At 44.5% G+C, this 17,709-nt stretch overlaps 1 protein-coding gene across 17 annotated transcripts in view; it reads right to left on the bottom strand.

Moving 5' to 3' along the window:
- Positions 1-6,984: 6,984 nt before the first annotated feature.
- Positions 6,985-17,709, bottom strand: part of LOC139553097 (plasma membrane calcium-transporting ATPase 2-like) — a 256,276-nt gene continuing 245,551 nt past the window's right edge. For 12 of the 17 annotated variants that reach the window (XM_071365060.1, XM_071365054.1, XM_071365079.1 and 9 more), the window contains one exon: positions 6,985-9,556. In XM_071365060.1, the coding sequence (XP_071221161.1) occupies positions 9,233-9,556 (324 nt within the window). In that variant the 3' untranslated portion in view covers positions 6,985-9,232. The remainder of the gene's footprint in view (positions 9,557-17,709) is intronic. The other 5 variants (XM_071365132.1, XM_071365172.1, XM_071365181.1 and 2 more) reach the window with 3 other exon arrangements.

Genomic DNA, 17,709 nt, shown 5'->3' with positions numbered 1-17,709 from the left:
ACCAACAGCTTGGAGATACTGTGAAGCATGGTGTGATTTGACCAACAGCTTGAAGATACTGTGAAGCATGGTGTGGTTTGACCAACAGCTTGAAGATACTGTGAAGCATGGTGTGGTTTGACAAACTGCTTGGAGATACTGTGAAGCATGGTGTGGTTTGACCAACAGCTTGAAGATACTGTGAAGCATGGTGTGGTTTGACCAACAGCTTGAAGATACTGTGAAGCATGGTGTGGTTTGACCAACAGCTTGAAGATACTGTGAAGCATGGTGTGGTTTGACAAACAGCTTGGAGATACTGTGAAGCATGGTGTGGTTTGACAAACAGCTTGAAGATACTGTGAAGCATGGTGTGGTTTGACCAACAGCTTGGAGATACTGTGAAGCATGGTGTGATTTGACCAACAGCTTGAAGATACTGTGAAGCATGGTGTGGTTTGACCAACAGCTTGAAGATACTGTGAAGCATGGTGTGGTTTGACAAACTGCTTGGAGATACTGTGAAGCATGGTGTGGTTTGACCAACAGCTTGAAGATACTGTGAAGCATGGTGTGGTTTGACCAACAGCTTGGAGATACTGTGAAGCATGGTGTGATTTGACCAACAGCTTGAAGATACTGTGAAGCATGGTGTGGTTTGACCAACAGCTTGGAGATACTGTGAAGCATGGTGTGATTTGACCAACAGCTTGAAGATACTGTGAAGCATGGTGTGGTTTGACAAACAGCTTGGAGATACTGTGAAGCATGATGTGGTTTGACCAACAGCTTGGAGATACTGTGAAGCATGATGTGGTTTGACCAACAGCTTGGAGATACTGTGAAGCATGGTGTGATTTGACCAACAGCTTGAAGATACTGTGAAGCATGGTGTGGTTTGACCAACAGCTTGGAGATACTGTGAAGCATGGTGTGGTTTGACCAACAGCTTGGAGATACTGTGAAGCATGGGGTGATTTGACCAACAGCTTGGAGATACTGTGAGGCATGGTGTGATTTGACCAACAGCTTGAAGATACTGTGAAGCATGGTGTGGTTTGACCAACAGCTTGGAGATACTGTGAAGCATGGTGTGGTTTGACCAACAGCTTGGAGATACTGTGAAGCATGGTGTGATTTGACCAACAGCTTGAAGATACTGTGAAGCATGGTGTGGTTTGACCAACAGCTTGAAGATACTGTGAAGCATGGTGTGGTTTGACCAACAGCTTGAAGATACTGTGAAGCATGGTGTGGTTTGACAAACAGCTTGGAGATACTGTGAAGCATGGTGTGGTTTGACAAACAGCTTGAAGATACTGTGAAGCATGGTGTGGTTTGACCAACAGCTTGGAGATACTGTGAAGCATGGTGTGATTTGACCAACAGCTTGAAGATACTGTGAAGCATGGTGTGGTTTGACCAACGGCTTGGAGATACTGTGAAGCATGGTGTGATTTGACCAACAGCTTGGAGATTCTGTGAAGCATGGTGTGGTTTGACAAACAGCTTGGAGATACTGTGAAGCATGATGTGGTTTGACCAACAGCTTGGAGATACTGTGAAGCATGATGTGGTTTGACCAACAGCTTGGAGATACTGTGAAGCATGGTGTGATTTGACCAACAGCTTGAAGATACTGTGAAGCATGGTGTGGTTTGACCAACAGCTTGGAGATACTGTGAAGCATGGTGTGGTTTGACCAACAGCTTGGAGATACTGTGAAGCATGGGGTGATTTGACCAACAGCTTGGAGATACTGTGAGGCATGGAGTGATTTGACCAACAGCTTGAAGATACTGTGAAGCATGGTGTGGTTTGACCAACAGCTTGGAGATACTGTGAAGCATGGTGTGGTTTGACCAACAGCTTGGAGATACTGTGAAGCATGGTGTGATTTGACCAACAGCTTGAAGATACTGTGAAGCATGGTGTGGTTTGACCAACAGCTTGAAGATACTGTGAAGCATGGTGTGGTTTGACCAACAGCTTGAAGATACTGTGAAGCATGGTGTGGTTTGACAAACAGCTTGGAGATACTGTGAAGCATGGTGTGGTTTGACAAACAGCTTGAAGATACTGTGAAGCATGGTGTGGTTTGACCAACAGCTTGGAGATACTGTGAAGCATGGTGTGATTTGACCAACAGCTTGAAGATACTGTGAAGCATGGTGTGGTTTGACCAACAGCTTGAAGATACTGTGAAGCATGGTGTGGTTTGACAAACTGCTTGGAGATACTGTGAAGCATGGTGTGGTTTGACCAACAGCTTGGAGATACTGTGAAGCATGGTGTGGTTTGACCAACAGCTTGGAGATACTGTGAAGCATGGTGTGATTTGACCAACAGCTTGAAGATACTGTGAAGCATGGTGTGGTTTGACCAACAGCTTGAAGATACTGTGAAGCATGGTGTGGTTTGACCAACAGCTTGAAGATACTGTGAAGCATGGTGTGGTTTGACAAACAGCTTGGAGATACTGTGAAGCATGGTGTGGTTTGACAAACAGCTTGAAGATACTGTGAAGCATGGTGTGGTTTGACCAACAGCTTGGAGATACTGTGAAGCATGGTGTGATTTGACCAACAGCTTGAAGATACTGTGAAGCATGGTGTGGTTTGACCAACAGCTTGGAGATACTGTGAAGCATGGTGTGATTTGACCAACAGCTTGAAGATACTGTGAAGCATGGTGTGGTTTGACCAACAGCTTGGAGATACTGTGAAGCATGGTGTGGTTTGACCAACAGCTTGGAGATACTGTGAAGCATGGGGTGATTTGACCAACAGCTTGGAGATACTGTGAGGCATGGAGTGATTTGACCAACAGCTTGAAGATACTGTGAAGCATGGTGTGGTTTGACCAACAGCTTGGAGATACTGTGAAGCATGGTGTGGTTTGACCAACAGCTTGGAGATACTGTGAAGCATGGTGTGATTTGACCAACAGCTTGAAGATACTGTGAAGCATGGTGTGGTTTGACCAACAGCTTGAAGATACTGTGAAGCATGGTGTGGTTTGACCAACAGCTTGAAGATACTGTGAAGCATGGTGTGGTTTGACAAACAGCTTGGAGATACTGTGAAGCATGGTGTGGTTTGACAAACAGCTTGAAGATACTGTGAAGCATGGTGTGGTTTGACCAACAGCTTGGAGATACTGTGAAGCATGGTGTGATTTGACCAACAGCTTGAAGATACTGTGAAGCATGGTGTGGTTTGACCAACAGCTTGAAGATACTGTGAAGCATGGTGTGGTTTGACAAACTGCTTGGAGATACTGTGAAGCATGGTGTGGTTTGACCAACAGCTTGAAGATACTGTGAAGCATGGTGTGGTTTGACCAACAGCTTGGAGATACTGTGAAGCATGGTGTGATTTGACCAACAGCTTGAAGATACTGTGAAGCATGGTGTGGTTTGACCAACAGCTTGGAGATACTGTGAAGCATGGTGTGGTTGGACCAACAGCTTGGAGATACTGTGAAGCATGGTGTGGTTTGACCAACAGCTTGAAGATACTGTGAAGCATGGTGTGGTTTGACCAACAGCTTGAAGATACTGTGAAGCATGGTGTGGTTTGACAAACAGCTTGGAGATACTGTGAAGCATGGTGTGGTTTGACCAACAGCTTGGAGATACTGTGAAGCATGGTGTGGTTTGACCAACAGCTTGAAGATACTGTGAAGCATGGTGTGGTTTGACCAACAGCTTGAAGATACTGTGAAGCATGGTGTGGTTTGACAAACAGCTTGGAGATACTGTGAAGCATGGTGTGGTTTGACAAACAGCTTGGAGATACTGTGAAGCATGGTGTGGTTTGACCAACAAAGCTGTGTAGAGACTAAGATCTGGGCACAAATTCACAAAACATCTCAGAGTAGGAGTACATTAGTACTCCTGTAGGATCAGGTCCCCCCATGTCCTTATGTAATCGTATTCATTATGATCTAAAAGGCGAAACTGATCCTAGATCAGAACTCCTACTCTGAGACGCTTGTTGCCTGGTTGGGATCAGGGCCCGTATCCATAAAGTGTCTCAGAGTGATGGAGGAGTGTAAATGCTTTTTTTTAGGCTAGATCATGTTGTATTGTTGTATGTGGTAGTTCTGTAATGTATTGATTGTTGTATGTGGTAGTTCTGTAATGTATTGATTGTTGTATGTGGTAGTTCTGTAATGTATTGATTGTTGCTGCCTTCTTGGCCAGGTCTACCTTGAAGAAGAGACTCTGGGTGTCATTGAGCTTTTCCTGGTTAAATAAAGGTTAACAACAAAAAGTAGGAGTGCTGATCTAGGATCAGGTCCCCTCTGTAGGATCAGGTCCCCCCCGTAGGATCAGGTCCCCCTGTAGAATCAGGTCCCCCCTGTCGGATCAGGTCCCCCCCCTGTAGGATCAGGTCCCACCCCTGTAGGATCAGGTCCCACCCCTGTAGGATCAGGTCCCCCCCCCCCTGTAGGATCAGGTCCCCCCCCCTGTAGGATCAGGTCCCCCCCTGTAGGATCAGGTCCCCCCCAGGTCCCCCCTGTAGGATCAGGTCCCCCCCCCCTGTAGGATCAGGTCCCCCCCTGTAGGATCAGGCCCCCCCTGTAGAATCAGGTCCCCCCTGTAGGATCAGGTCCCCCCCCTGTAGGATCAGGTCCCCCCCCTGTAGGATCAGGTCCCCCCCTGTAGAATCAGGTCCCCTCTGTAGGATCAGGTCCCCCCCCTGTAGGATCAGGTCCCCCCCTGTAGGATCAGGTCCCCCCCATGTAGGATCAGGTCCGCCCCTGTAGAATCAGGTCCCCCCCTGTAGGATCAGGTCCCCCCCTGTAGGATCAGGTCCCCCCCTGTAGAATCAGGTTCCCCCCTGTAGGATCAGGTCCCCCTGTAGGATCAGATCCGCCTGTAGGATCAGGTACCCCATGTAGGATCATGTTCCCACTGTAGGATTAGGTCCCCCCTTTAGGATCAGGTACCCCATGTAGGATCAGGTTCCCCCTGTAGGATTAGGTCCCCCCCTGTAGGATTAGGTCCCCCCCTGTAGGATCAGGTTCCCCCCTGTAGGATTAGGTCCCCCCTTTAGGATCAGGTACCCCATGTAGGATCAGGTTCCCCCTGTAGGATTAGGTCCCCCCCTGTAGGATCAGGTTCCCCCCTGTATGATCAGGTCCCCCTGTAGAATTAGGTCCCCCCTGTAGGATTAGGTCCCCCCTGTAGGATTAGGTCCCCCCTGTAGGATCAGGTTCCCCATGTAGGATCAGGTTCCCCCTGTAGGATCAGGTCCCCCTGTAGGATCAGGTTCCCCCTGTAGGATTAGGTCCCCCCTGTAGGATTGTCATCCAGAACGCCGCAGCCCGTCTGGTGTTCAACTTTCCCAAGTTCTCTCACGTCACCCCGCTCCTCCGCTCTCTCCACTGGCTTCCAGTTGAAGCTCGCATCCGCTACAAGACCATGGTGCTTGCCTACGGAGCTGTGAGGGGAACGGCACCTCCGTACCTTCAGGCTCTGATCAGGCCCTACACCCAAACAAGGGCACTGCGTTCATCCACCTCTGGCCTGCTCGCCTCCCTACCTCTGAGGAAGTACAGTTCCCGCTCAGCCCAGTCAAAACTGTTCGCTGCTCTGGCACCCCAATGGTGGAACAAACTCCCTCACGACGCCAGGTCAGCGGAGTCAATCACCACCTTCCGGAGACACCTGAAACCCCACCTCTTTAAGGAATACCTAGGATAGGATAAAGTAATCCTTCTAACCCCCCCCCCCCTTAAAAGAGTTAGATGCACTATTGTAAAGTGGTTGTTCCACTGGATATCATAAGGTGAATGCACCAATTTGTAAGTCGCTCTGGATAAGAGCGTCTGCTAAATGACTTAAATGTAAATGTAAATGTAGGATCAGGTACCCCCTGTAGGATCAGGTCCCCCCCTGTAGAATCAGGTCCCCCCCTGTAGGATCAGGTCCCCCCCTATAGAATCAGGTCCCCCCTGTAGGATCAGGTCCCCCCCTGTAGAATCAGGTCCCCCCCTGTAGGATCAGGTCCCCCCCTATAGAATCAGGTCCCCCCTGTAGGATCTGATCCCCCCTGTAGGATCTGATCCCCCCTGTAGGATCTGATCCTAGATCAGCATTCGAAAACAAATCATGAACACAATCCCTGATTGGTAATGCCGTCTGGTATAGAGTTATTTAGTAGTGTTTAGTAGAACTCAGCCCACTAGCCTGAACGGGTGGACTGATGGTATCCCCTTAGAATACATTCCTCTCTGTACATAGAGACCTCTACTGATCACTGTTGCGTCATCCTAGAGCTGAATGTATAGACTGAATGTACAGATGGGAGAATGCTGAATGTGGGCTGAAGTTCTTTTGATGTAAATTGTTTTACAGAAAAACATCAAGGTTTAAAAAATAAAAAAAACGACGAAAGAAAAGTGTTTTTTTTCAAGCAAATTTATAAGTCAAGATAAACATTTCTGAATTAAAAATGTTTTAAAAACATGTTTTTTAAATGGTCCTTGTTCAATAGGCCCGCGTTAACTTAGGTCCACGTTAACTTTTGTGCACTCTCTCCTGATCTGACGGGAGGAACGTGTTGAATAATAAAATACACAGGAAGGAAAAGAGAAATCAGGTCAAGATATAATTATTCAGAGTAGAACAATTGGACTGGTTCAACTTGCATATTACATCATGCTTTTCAATGACTCCAATATTACGTATAGAAATATAACAATAGATTTGGTCTGGGACGCTATTATCAACATCTCAATGCCTTTTTGATGGATAGTAAGTTATGTGTCTCTTCCTGCTTTTGTCCCTCTGTTGTCCTCTCCATTTCCTCCTTTTTTAAAATAACAATAAATAGTTCTAACAACTAGTGAATACGTTTAAGATGCTAGAGTATACTTGGTGGAAGGCAGGAAGACAAACTGGGTTAAAACACTCAGAAACACAAGTAACAGTACAGAGAGGTTCACCCAGAACTTCTTCTTTCTGGTTATTTTGTTCACGTTTTTAAAAAAGAGTCAAAGCATCATTCCGTTTTAATTGTTGTTGTTTTTTTGTTCAAAATTCCAACCATTTTGGATGTGTGTTTCTTTCTTTTTGAAGGAAAACAAGAAATCAAGAAATAAATAAAATAATCAACACAATATATCACAAGATTTTTTAAAACAACTTTTAGATTTTTCCATACATATAAGCCAAATATAACTTAGTTTGCAATTTCTAATATAAATCCATTGCAGTCTTTCACAGTCACACAAAAGTGAAAACATTTTCCTTAAAACAAGCAGATTTTTATATAGAAGACATGTCTGTTATAGAAGGCCTGTTCACCCTCTCAGTCTCAACTCCAGTTACATTTTAAGCTTTTGAACGAAAATAACAAAAATAAGAGAAATAGTAATTAAAGAAATAAAGCTTTCGTCTTATTCAGATCTTCGTGTGGAAACGAAGGAAGCCGTTCAGAGTTCATCCTAACAATCACATAATAATACAATGCAACATGAATATATATGTATATATATATATATACCGTTATATTTTGGTTTTCTTTTGTTATCCTCTAAAATTATCTACAATATTTGACAAGATAGCAGGCAAGTTCAGTACACAGTATGTTATAAACACCAACGAGCAGAACTCAAAGCAACTTGAGTTGAGTTTCCTCAACTACATCTGCTGAATGGTTTGAAACCTTACAAATGAACCAGGAAGTATCTACAGGTGTTGTAAACAAATGACATTCTCTTTAGGACATAAATAAGTTAAAATAGTTAGAACCATTTAAAGAAGAAACAAGGCGACATGCCAACAAACAAAGATAAACTCTTTACGTATATTTATATTATATATTATATATTATATTATATATATTTATATTATTTATATTTATATATACTATCTTTAAGAAATGCTATTTATTATGGGGTCCTCTTTTCCAATAGGTGTAAATCTACTGTTGAGCCCTACCAAAACTTGATCTCATTTATGAAATAAATACATCTTTACACGTAAGCACATGCCACACAGGGAACTCACAGACCGGGGGATCGGATAAGCTGTCTTTAAAGTAGCAGTCCACAGCACTTCCCATCCAATCAAATCATTCAAAAATGTTTTGAAAACAAAATTGAAAATAAAAAACGTTGGGTAATGTACATTCATGCAGGAGCGATAAAAATGTTTTTATGTAATTCAAAAACTATTATCAATATAGTCATTGTTATTGTGGAGTAAGGTTAGGTTTAGATATAGTCATTGTTATTGTGGAGTAAGGTTAGGTTTAGATATAGTCATTGTTATTGTGGAGTAAGGTTAGGTTTAGATATAGTCATTGTTATTGTGGAGTAAGGTTAGGTTTAGATATAGTCATTGTTATTGTGGAGTAAGGTTAGGTTAGATTGGTTTTCATTCTTCCCAGGTCTTTCTGGTCCTCTGCTAGAAACATGGTTCAGTCAGTCAGTCAGTCAGTCAGTGCGCACACACACACACACACACACACACACGCACACACACACACACACACACACACACACACACACACGCACGCGCACGCACACGCACACACACACACGCACGCGCACGCGCACGCGCACACACACACGCGCGCACGCGCACGCGCACACGCACACACACACGCACACACACACACGTTCATGTCTTGTGCGTTGGCTTTGTTGCCCTTTCTGATTGTATAGCTGTAGTAGTATGCTTTCTCCAGGTACAGCAGGAGACATCAGGAGGCAGCAGCAGGCAGCAGGAGACAACAGGAGACAACAGGAGACGTCAGGAGGCAGCAGGAGACAGCAGGAGACGTCAGGAGACGTCAGGAGGCAGCAGGAGACGTCAGGAGACGTCAGGAGGCAGCAGGAGACAGCAGGAGACATCAGGAGGCAACAAGAGACAGCAGGAGACATCAGGAGGCAGCAGGAGGCAGCAGGAGACAGCAGGAGCTAGACGAAGGTCTCCAAACTGCAGTGTGGGAGCCACCAGGCTGTAGTAGGTAAGTTCTCTACCAGGCTTGAAGAAGAAGGTTTCCAGATTGCAGAGGGAGCTGTCAGAGGGATATTGCTCTGCCAGAGGGACATCTCCAAAGCTGCAGAGGTCTCCACCAGCCAGCTGCAGACCACTAGAGGGAGGTCTCCACCAGCCAGCTGCAGGCCACTAGAGGGAGGTCTCCACCAGCCAGCTGCAGGCCACTAGAGGGAGGTCTCCACCAGCCAGCTGCAGGCCACTAGAGGGAGGTCTCCACCAGCCAGCTGCAGGCCACTAGAGGGAGGTCTCCAGACTGTGCAGTGGGCTGGATGGGCTGGACGATGCAGCTGACTTACTGGTGGTGTCGACGGTGAGGTTGATGCCGCTGTCGACGGCATTGTTGTTCTTGTTGGGGGACTGGGGCTGGCTGCCTGCCTGGGGGGTCTTCCTCAGCGATGGGTCCTCCTCTAAGTCAGTGTCATCAATCAGGGGGATGTGGGGAGTGGAGTCCTCTATCCTAAACTCTGGTTGGGTCATGAAGTTATGGATGGACGGTCTGGAGTCTGGTTTCTCAAGGCCTTCGTAGAGAGAGCTACGAAATGCGTTCACGACGCGAATCTGTGTGTGGGGAAGGGGGGGGGGGGGGGGGGGGGGACACATGAAAGCAAATAAGAAATCGGCAGGAAAGATAGTCAGCTGAGGCAGGAAGTGATAGAGAAGCCTCTGAGATAGACAGATGGACAGATAGAGAGCGAGGAGGAGGAAGAGGAAGAGGAGCAGAACACTGCAGGCTGTAGTCTGCTTGCACAAAACTTTACAGTACAGTACACAACTCACTCATTTTGGATCACATTACACTGGGAAGTAAAAAAAACACTAAAATACACAAAGATAAAGGCAACAGTCATTATATGTATACGTTAGGATCCAATGTGCGATATACCTATAAAGAGATAAGACACGTTAAATAAAAAAAAAAATGTAAGGAGAAATAAATAAAACATTTAAAAAACACATGCAAGTTACAGAAGTCTGGTGTTAAATCAGTAACGGTAGGAGGAAAAGAGTTCAGAGAGACGGACCATACTGGGACAAGGATGGGTAAGGACATCCATTGAGACTGTGCATGGATGAGGAACATAATGTTAACATACAGGACGAATTACCAGGTTTTTGTGTAGGGGGGGGGGGGGGGGGGGTAAATGGAGGTACCTTGTGAAGGATACTAGTTTTACAACAAAACAAGACAATGGAAGCAGACCCAAACCAGAAGCTTCAACAGCCAACCAACCATCGAGACAACCAATGGGACAAGGGCGAACATGCAACGGGGACAAAACTGTGTAGTTATGTTGCTGTCTGCACACGGTGATGACAGAACAGAACACAGGCACACAGACGACTAGCTGTTCAACTAGATACTACTGGTCGGGTTCTGTGAGCTCAACTCCATGCATGGCTGAGTAAACAGTCAAGTATAGGATCCACAGTCAAGTATAGGATCCACAGTCAAGTATAGGATCCACAGTCAAGTATAGGATCCACAGTCAAGTATAGGATCCACAGTCAAGTATAGGATCCATAGTAGCGCTGTTTGGTCACTGTTGTTATTACGATTCTTATTGGGTAAAATTACCTATCAAAACTTGACATAGTAGTATCTACCTTAAACATTACTCAACACTGAACAGAAATATAAAACGAAACATGTAAAGTTGTTGGTCCCGTATTTCATCGCCTGAAATTAAAGATCACAGAAATGTTCAATTTTCACAAAAATAAAAGCTTATTTCTCTCAACTTTAGTGCACAAATTGGTTTATGTCTCTCTGTTAGTGGGCATTTCTCATTTGCTAAGATAATCCATCCACCTGATAGCTGTGGTATATCGAGAAGCTGATTAAACAGCATGATCGTTACACAGGTGCACCTTGTGCTGGGTACAATAAAAGGCCACTAAAATGTTCCGTTGAAATAGATGTTTCCAATTGGCTGACTGCAGGAATATCCACCACAGCTGTTGCCAGATAATTTAATGTTAATTTCTCTATCATAAGCTGCCGCCAACATCGTTTTAGATAATTAGCCAGTACGTCCAACCGGCCTCACAACTGCAGACCACATGTAACCACTAAAGCCAAGTACATCCACATCAAGCTTCTTCACCTGCGACATCGTCTGAGACCAGCTACCTGGACAGCTGACGAAGCTGTGGGTTTGCACAACCAAAGAATCTCTGCACAAACTGTCAGAAACCGTCTCAGGGAAGCTCATCTGCGTGCTCGTCGTCCTCACCAAGGTCTTGACCTGACTGCAGTTCGGCGTCGTAACCGACTTCAGTGGGAAAAATGCTCACCTTCGATGGCCACTGGCACGCTGGAGAAGTGTACTCTTCACGGATGAATCCCGGTTTCAACCGTACCGGGCAGATGGCAGACAGCGGGTGTGGCTTCATAGGGCCATCTCCTCATGTTTCACCATGATAATGCACGGCTCCATGTCGCAAGGATCTGGACACAATTCCTGGAAGCTGAAAATGTCCCAGTTCTTCCATGGCCTGCATTACTCACCAGACATGTCACCCATTGAGCATGTTTGGGATGCTCTGGATCGACATGTACGACAGCGTGTTCCAGTTCCCACCAATATCCAGCAACTTCGCACAGCCATTGAATATTCCTGAACTGTAACTCAGTAAAATCTTTGAAATTGCTGCATTTTGCATTTATATTTTTGTTCAGTGTAGTTAGATTTATGGATTTTCAAAATTATTTTAGAACCTTTGAAACTTTTTGAAGATTTTCAGAGTATTTTCTAAAGATGTGTATTACTATAATTGTTTTACTTATTTTTTGTTTACCAGGGAATCCCATCGAGACCAACATTTATTTTATATGGGAGCCCTGTGTATAAACAATTTACAAATATAACAAAATACAAATAATACTTATCATATTTTTGAATATTTAGTCTAAAGAATCAGATGTTTTATTGTCACATCAACACAGTGTAATGTGTTGTTTTACAGGGTCAGTCATAGTAGTATGATAGGTGTTGTTTTACAGGGTCAGTCATAGTAGTATGATAGGTGTTGTTTTACAGGGTCAGTCATAGTAGTATGATAGGTGTTGTTTGACAGGGTCAGTCATAGTAGTATGATAGGTGTTGTTTTACAGGGTCAGCCATAGTAGTATGATAGGTGTTGTTTTACAGGGTCAGTCATAGTAGTATGATATGTGTTGTTTGACAGAGTCAGTCATAGTAGTATGATAGGTGTTGTTTTACAGGGTCAGTCATAGTAGTATGATAGGTGCAGTGTAATGTGTTGTTTTACAGGGACAGTCATAGTAGTATGATAGGTGCAGTGTAATGTGTTGTTTTACAGGGTCAGTCATAGTAGTATGATAGGTGTTGTTTTACAGGGTCAGTCATAGTAGTATGATAGGTGTTGTTTTACAGGGTCAGCCATAGTAGTATGATAGGTGTTGTTTTACAGGGTCAGTCATAGTAGTATGATAGGTGTTGTTTTACAGGGTCAGTCATAGTAGTATGATAGGTGTTGTTTTACAGGGTCAGCCATAGTAGTATGATAGGTGTTGTTTTACAGGGTCAGTCATAGTAGTATGATAGGTGTTGTTTTACAGGGTCAGTCATAGTAGTATGATAGGTGCAGTGTAATGTGTTGTTTTACAGGGTCAGTCATAGTAGTATGATAGGTGCAGTGTAATGTGTTGTTTTACAGGGTCAGTCATAGTAGTATGATAGGTGTTGTTTTACAGGGTCAGTCATAGTAGTATGATAGGTGTTGTTTTACAGGGTCAGCCATAGTAGTATGATAGGTGTTGTTTTACAGGGTCAGTCATAGTAGTATGATAGGTGTTGTTTTACAGGGTCAGTCATAGTAGTATGATAGGTGTTGTTTTACAGGGTCAGTCATAGTAGTATGATAGGTGTTGTTTTACAGGGTCAGTCATAGTAGTATGATAGGTGTTGTTTTACAGGGTCAGTCATAGTAGTATGATAGGTGTTGTTTTACAGGGTCAGTCATAGTAGTATGATAGGTGTTGTTTTACAGGGTCAGTCATAGTAGTATGATAGGTGTTGTTTTACAGGGTCAGCCATAGTAGTATGATAGGTGTTGTTTTACAGGGTCAGCCATAGTAGTATGATAGGTGTTGTTTACAGGGTCAGTCATAGTAGTATGATTGGTGTTGTTTACAGGGTCAGCCATAGTAGTATGATAGGTGTTGTTTTACAGGGTCAGTCATAGTAGTATGATAGGTGTTGTTTTACAGGGTCAGTCATAGTAGTATGATAGGTGTTGTTTTACAGGGTCAGTCATAGTAGTATGATAGGTGTTGTTTTACAGGGTCAGTCATAGTAGTATGATAGGTGTTGTTTTACAGGGTCAGCCATAGTAGTATGATAGGTGTTGTTTTACAGGGTCAGTCATAGTAGTATGATAGGTGTTGTTTTACAGGGTCAGCCATAGTAGTATGATAGGTGTTGTTTTACAGGGTCAGTCATAGTAGTATGATAGGTGTTGTTTTACAGGGTCAGTCATAGTAGTATGATAGGTGTTGTTTTACAGGGTCAGTCATAGTAGTATGATAGGTGTTGTTTTACAGGGTCAGTCATAGTAGTATGATAGGTGTTGTTTTACAGGGTCAGCCATAGTAGTATGATAGGTGTTGTTTTACAGGGTCAGTCATAGTAGTATGATAGGTGTTGTTTTACAGGGTCAGCCATAGTAGTATGATAGGTGTTGTTTTACAGGGTCAGCCATAGTAGTATGATAGGTGTTGTTTTACAGGGTCAGTCATAGTAGTATGATAGGTGTTGTTTTACAGGGTCAGCCATAGTAGTATGATAGGTGTTGTTTTACAGGGTCAGTCATAGTAGTATGATAGGTGTTGTTTTACAGGGTCAGCCATAGTAGTATGATAGGTGTTGTTTTACAGGGTCAGTCATAGTAGTATGATAGGTGTTGTTTTACAGGGTCAGTCATAGTAGTATGATAGGTGTTGTTTTACAGGGTCAGCCATAGTAGTATGATAGGTGTTGTTTTACAGGGTCAGCCATAGTAGTATGATAGGTGTTGTTTTACAGGGTCAGTCATAGTAGTATGATAGGTGTTGTTTTACAGGGTCAGTCATAGTAGTATGATAGGTGTTGTTTTACAGGGTCAGTCATAGTAGTATGATAGGTGTTGTTTTACAGGGTCAGTCATAGTAGTATGATAGGTGTTGTTTTACAGGGTCAGTCATAGTAGTATGATAGGTGTTGTTTTACAGGGTCAGTCATAGTAGTATGATAGGTGTTGTTTTACAGGGTCAGTCATAGTAGTATGATAGGTGTTGTTTTACAGGGTCAGTCATAGTAGTATGATAGGTGTTGTTTTACAGGGTCAGTCATAGTAGTATGATAGGTGTTGTTTTACAGGGTCAGTCATAGTAGTATGATAGGTGTTGTTTTACAGGGTCAGTCATAGTAGTATGATAGGTGTTGTTTTACAGGGTCAGTCATAGTAGTATGATAGGTGTTGTTTTACAGGGTCAGTCATAGTAGTATGATAGGTGTTGTTTTACAGGGTCAGTCATAGTAGTATGATAGGTGTTGTTTTACAGGGTCAGTCATAGTAGTATGATAGGTGTTGTTTTACAGGGTCAGTCATAGTAGTATGATAGGTGTTGTTTTACAGGGTCAGTCATAGTAGTATGCTAGGTGTTGTTTTACAGGGTCAGTCATAGTAGTATGATAGGTGTTGTTTTACAGGGTCAGTCATAGTAGTATGATAGGTGTTGTTTTACAGGGTCAGTCATAGTAGTATGATAGGTGTTGTTTTACAGGGTCAGCCATAGTAGTATGATAGGTGTTGTTTTACAGGGTCAGTCATAGTAGTATGATAGGTGTTGTTTTACAGGGTCAGTCATAGTAGTATGATAGGTGTTGTTTTACAGGGTCAGTCATAGTAGTATGATAGGTGTTGTTTGACAGGGTCAGTCATAGTAGTATGATAGGTGTTGTTTTACAGGGTCAGTCATAGTAGTATGATAGGTGTTGTTTTACAGGGTCAGTCATAGTAGTATGATAGGTGTTGTTTTACAGGGTCAGTCATAGTAGTATGATAGGTGTTGTTTTACAGGGTCAGCCATAGTAGTATGATAGGTGTTGTTTTACAGGGTCAGTCATAGTAGTATGATAGGTGTTGTTTTACAGGGTCAGCCATAGTAGTATGATAGGTGTTGTTTTACAGGGTCAGTCATAGTAGTATGATAGGTGTTGTTTTACAGGGTCAGTCATAGTAGTATGATAGGTGTTGTTTTACAGGGTCAGTCATAGTAGTATGATAGGTGCAGTGACACTCTAACCACTAGGCTACCTGACCCTACCATACCAGTTACTGACCCAACACTCTAACCACTAGGCTACCTGACCCTACCATACCAGTTACTGACCTAACACTCTAACCACTAGGCTACCTGACCCTACCATACCAGTTACTGACCCAACACTCTAACCACTAGGCTACCTGACCCTACCATACCAGTTACTGACCCAACACTAACCGCTAGGCTACCTGACCCTACCATACCAGTTACTGACCCAACACTAACCGCTAGGCTACCTGACCATACCAGTTACTGACCCAACACTAACCACTAGGCTACCTGACCATACCAGTTACTGACCCAACACTAACCGCTAGGTTACCTGACCATACCAGTTACTGACCCAACACTAACCACTAGGCTACCTGACCATACCAGTTACTGACCCAACACTAACCGCTAGGCTACCTGACCATACCAGTTACTGACCCAACACTCTAACCACTAGGCTACCATACCATACCAGTTACTGACCCAACACTAACCGCTAGGCTACCTGACCATACCAGTTACTGACCCAACACTAACCACTAGGCTACCTGACCATACCAGTTACTGACCCAACACTAACCGCTAGGCTACCTGACCATACCAGTTACTGACCCAACACTCTAACCACTAGGCTACCTGACCATACCAGTTACTGACCCAACACTAACCGCTAGGCTACCTGACCATACCAGTTACTGACCCAACACTCTAACCACTAGGCTACCTGACCATACCAGTTACTGACCCAACACTCTAACCACTAGGCTACCTGACCCTACCATACCAGTTACTGACCCAACACTCTAACCACTAGGCTACCTGACCCTACCATACCAGTTACTGACCTAACACTCTAACCACTAGGCTACCTGACCCTACCATACCAGTTACTGACCCAACACTCTAACCACTAGGCTACCTGACCATACCAGTTACTGACCCAACACTCTAACCACTAGGCTACCTGACCCTACCATACCAGTTACTGACCTAACACTCTAACCACTAGGCTACCTGACCCTACCATACCAGTTACTGACCCAACACTCTAACCACTAGGCTACCTGACCCTACCATACCAGTTACTGACCCAACACTCTAACCACTAGGCTACCTGACCCTACCATACCAGTTACTGACCTAACACTCTAACCACTAGGCTACCTGACCCTACCATACCAGTTACTGACCCAACACTCTAACCGCTAGGCTACCTGACCCTACCATACCAGTTACTGACCTAACACTCTAACCACTAGGCTACCTGACCCTACCATACCAGTTACTGACCCAACACTCTAACCACTAGGCTACCTGACCCTACCATACCAGTTACTGACCCAACACTCTAACCACTAGGCTACCTGACCATACCAGTTACTGACCCAACACTCTAACCACTAGGCTACCTGACCCTACCATACCAGTTACTGACCTAACACTCTAACCACTAGGCTACCTGACCCTACCATACCAGTTACTGACCCAACACTCTAACCACTAGGCTACCTGACCCTACCATACCAGTTACTGACCCAACACTCTAACCACTAGGCTACCTGACCCTACCATACCAGTTACTGACCTAACACTCTAACCACTAGGCTACCTGACCCTACCATACCAGTTACTGACCCAACACTCTAACCGCTAGGCTACCATACCATACCAGTTACTGACCCAACACTAACCGCTAGGCTACCTGACCATACCAGTTACTGACCCAACACTCTAACCACTAGGCTACCTGACCCTACCATACCAGTTACTGACCTAACACTCTAACCACTAGGCTACCTGACCCTACCATACCAGTTACTGACCCAACACTCTAACAACTAGGCTACCTGACCCTACCATACCAGTTACTGACCCAACACTCTAACCACTAGGCTACCTGACCCTACCATACCAGTTACTGACCTAACACTCTAACCACTAGGCTACCTGACCCTACCATACCAGTTACTGACCCAACACTCTAACCACTAGGCTACCTGACCCTACCATACCAGTTACTGACCTAACACTCTAACCACTAGGCTACCTGGCCCTACCATACCAGTTACTGACCTAACACTCTAACCGCTAGGCTAACTGACCCTACCAGTTACTGACCCAACACTCTAACCGCTAGGCTAACTGACCCTACCAGTTACTGACCCAACACTCTAACCGCTAGGCTACCTGACCCTACCAGTTACTGACCCAACACTCTAACCGCTAGGCTACCTGACCCTACCATACCAGTTACTGACCCACCACTCTAACCGCTAGGCTACCTGACCCTACCATACCAGTTACTGACCCACCACTCTAACCGCTAGGCTACCTGACCCTACCATACCAGTTACTGACCCACCACTCTAACCGCTAGGCTACCTGACCC

Source organism: Salvelinus alpinus, chromosome 2, assembly GCF_045679555.1.
Source record: "Salvelinus alpinus chromosome 2, SLU_Salpinus.1, whole genome shotgun sequence".
Classification (NCBI taxonomy): Eukaryota; Metazoa; Chordata; class Actinopteri; order Salmoniformes; family Salmonidae; genus Salvelinus; species Salvelinus alpinus.
The sequence above is the reverse complement of the archived record's forward strand: the minus strand, read 5'-3'. Positions and strand labels throughout refer to the sequence as shown.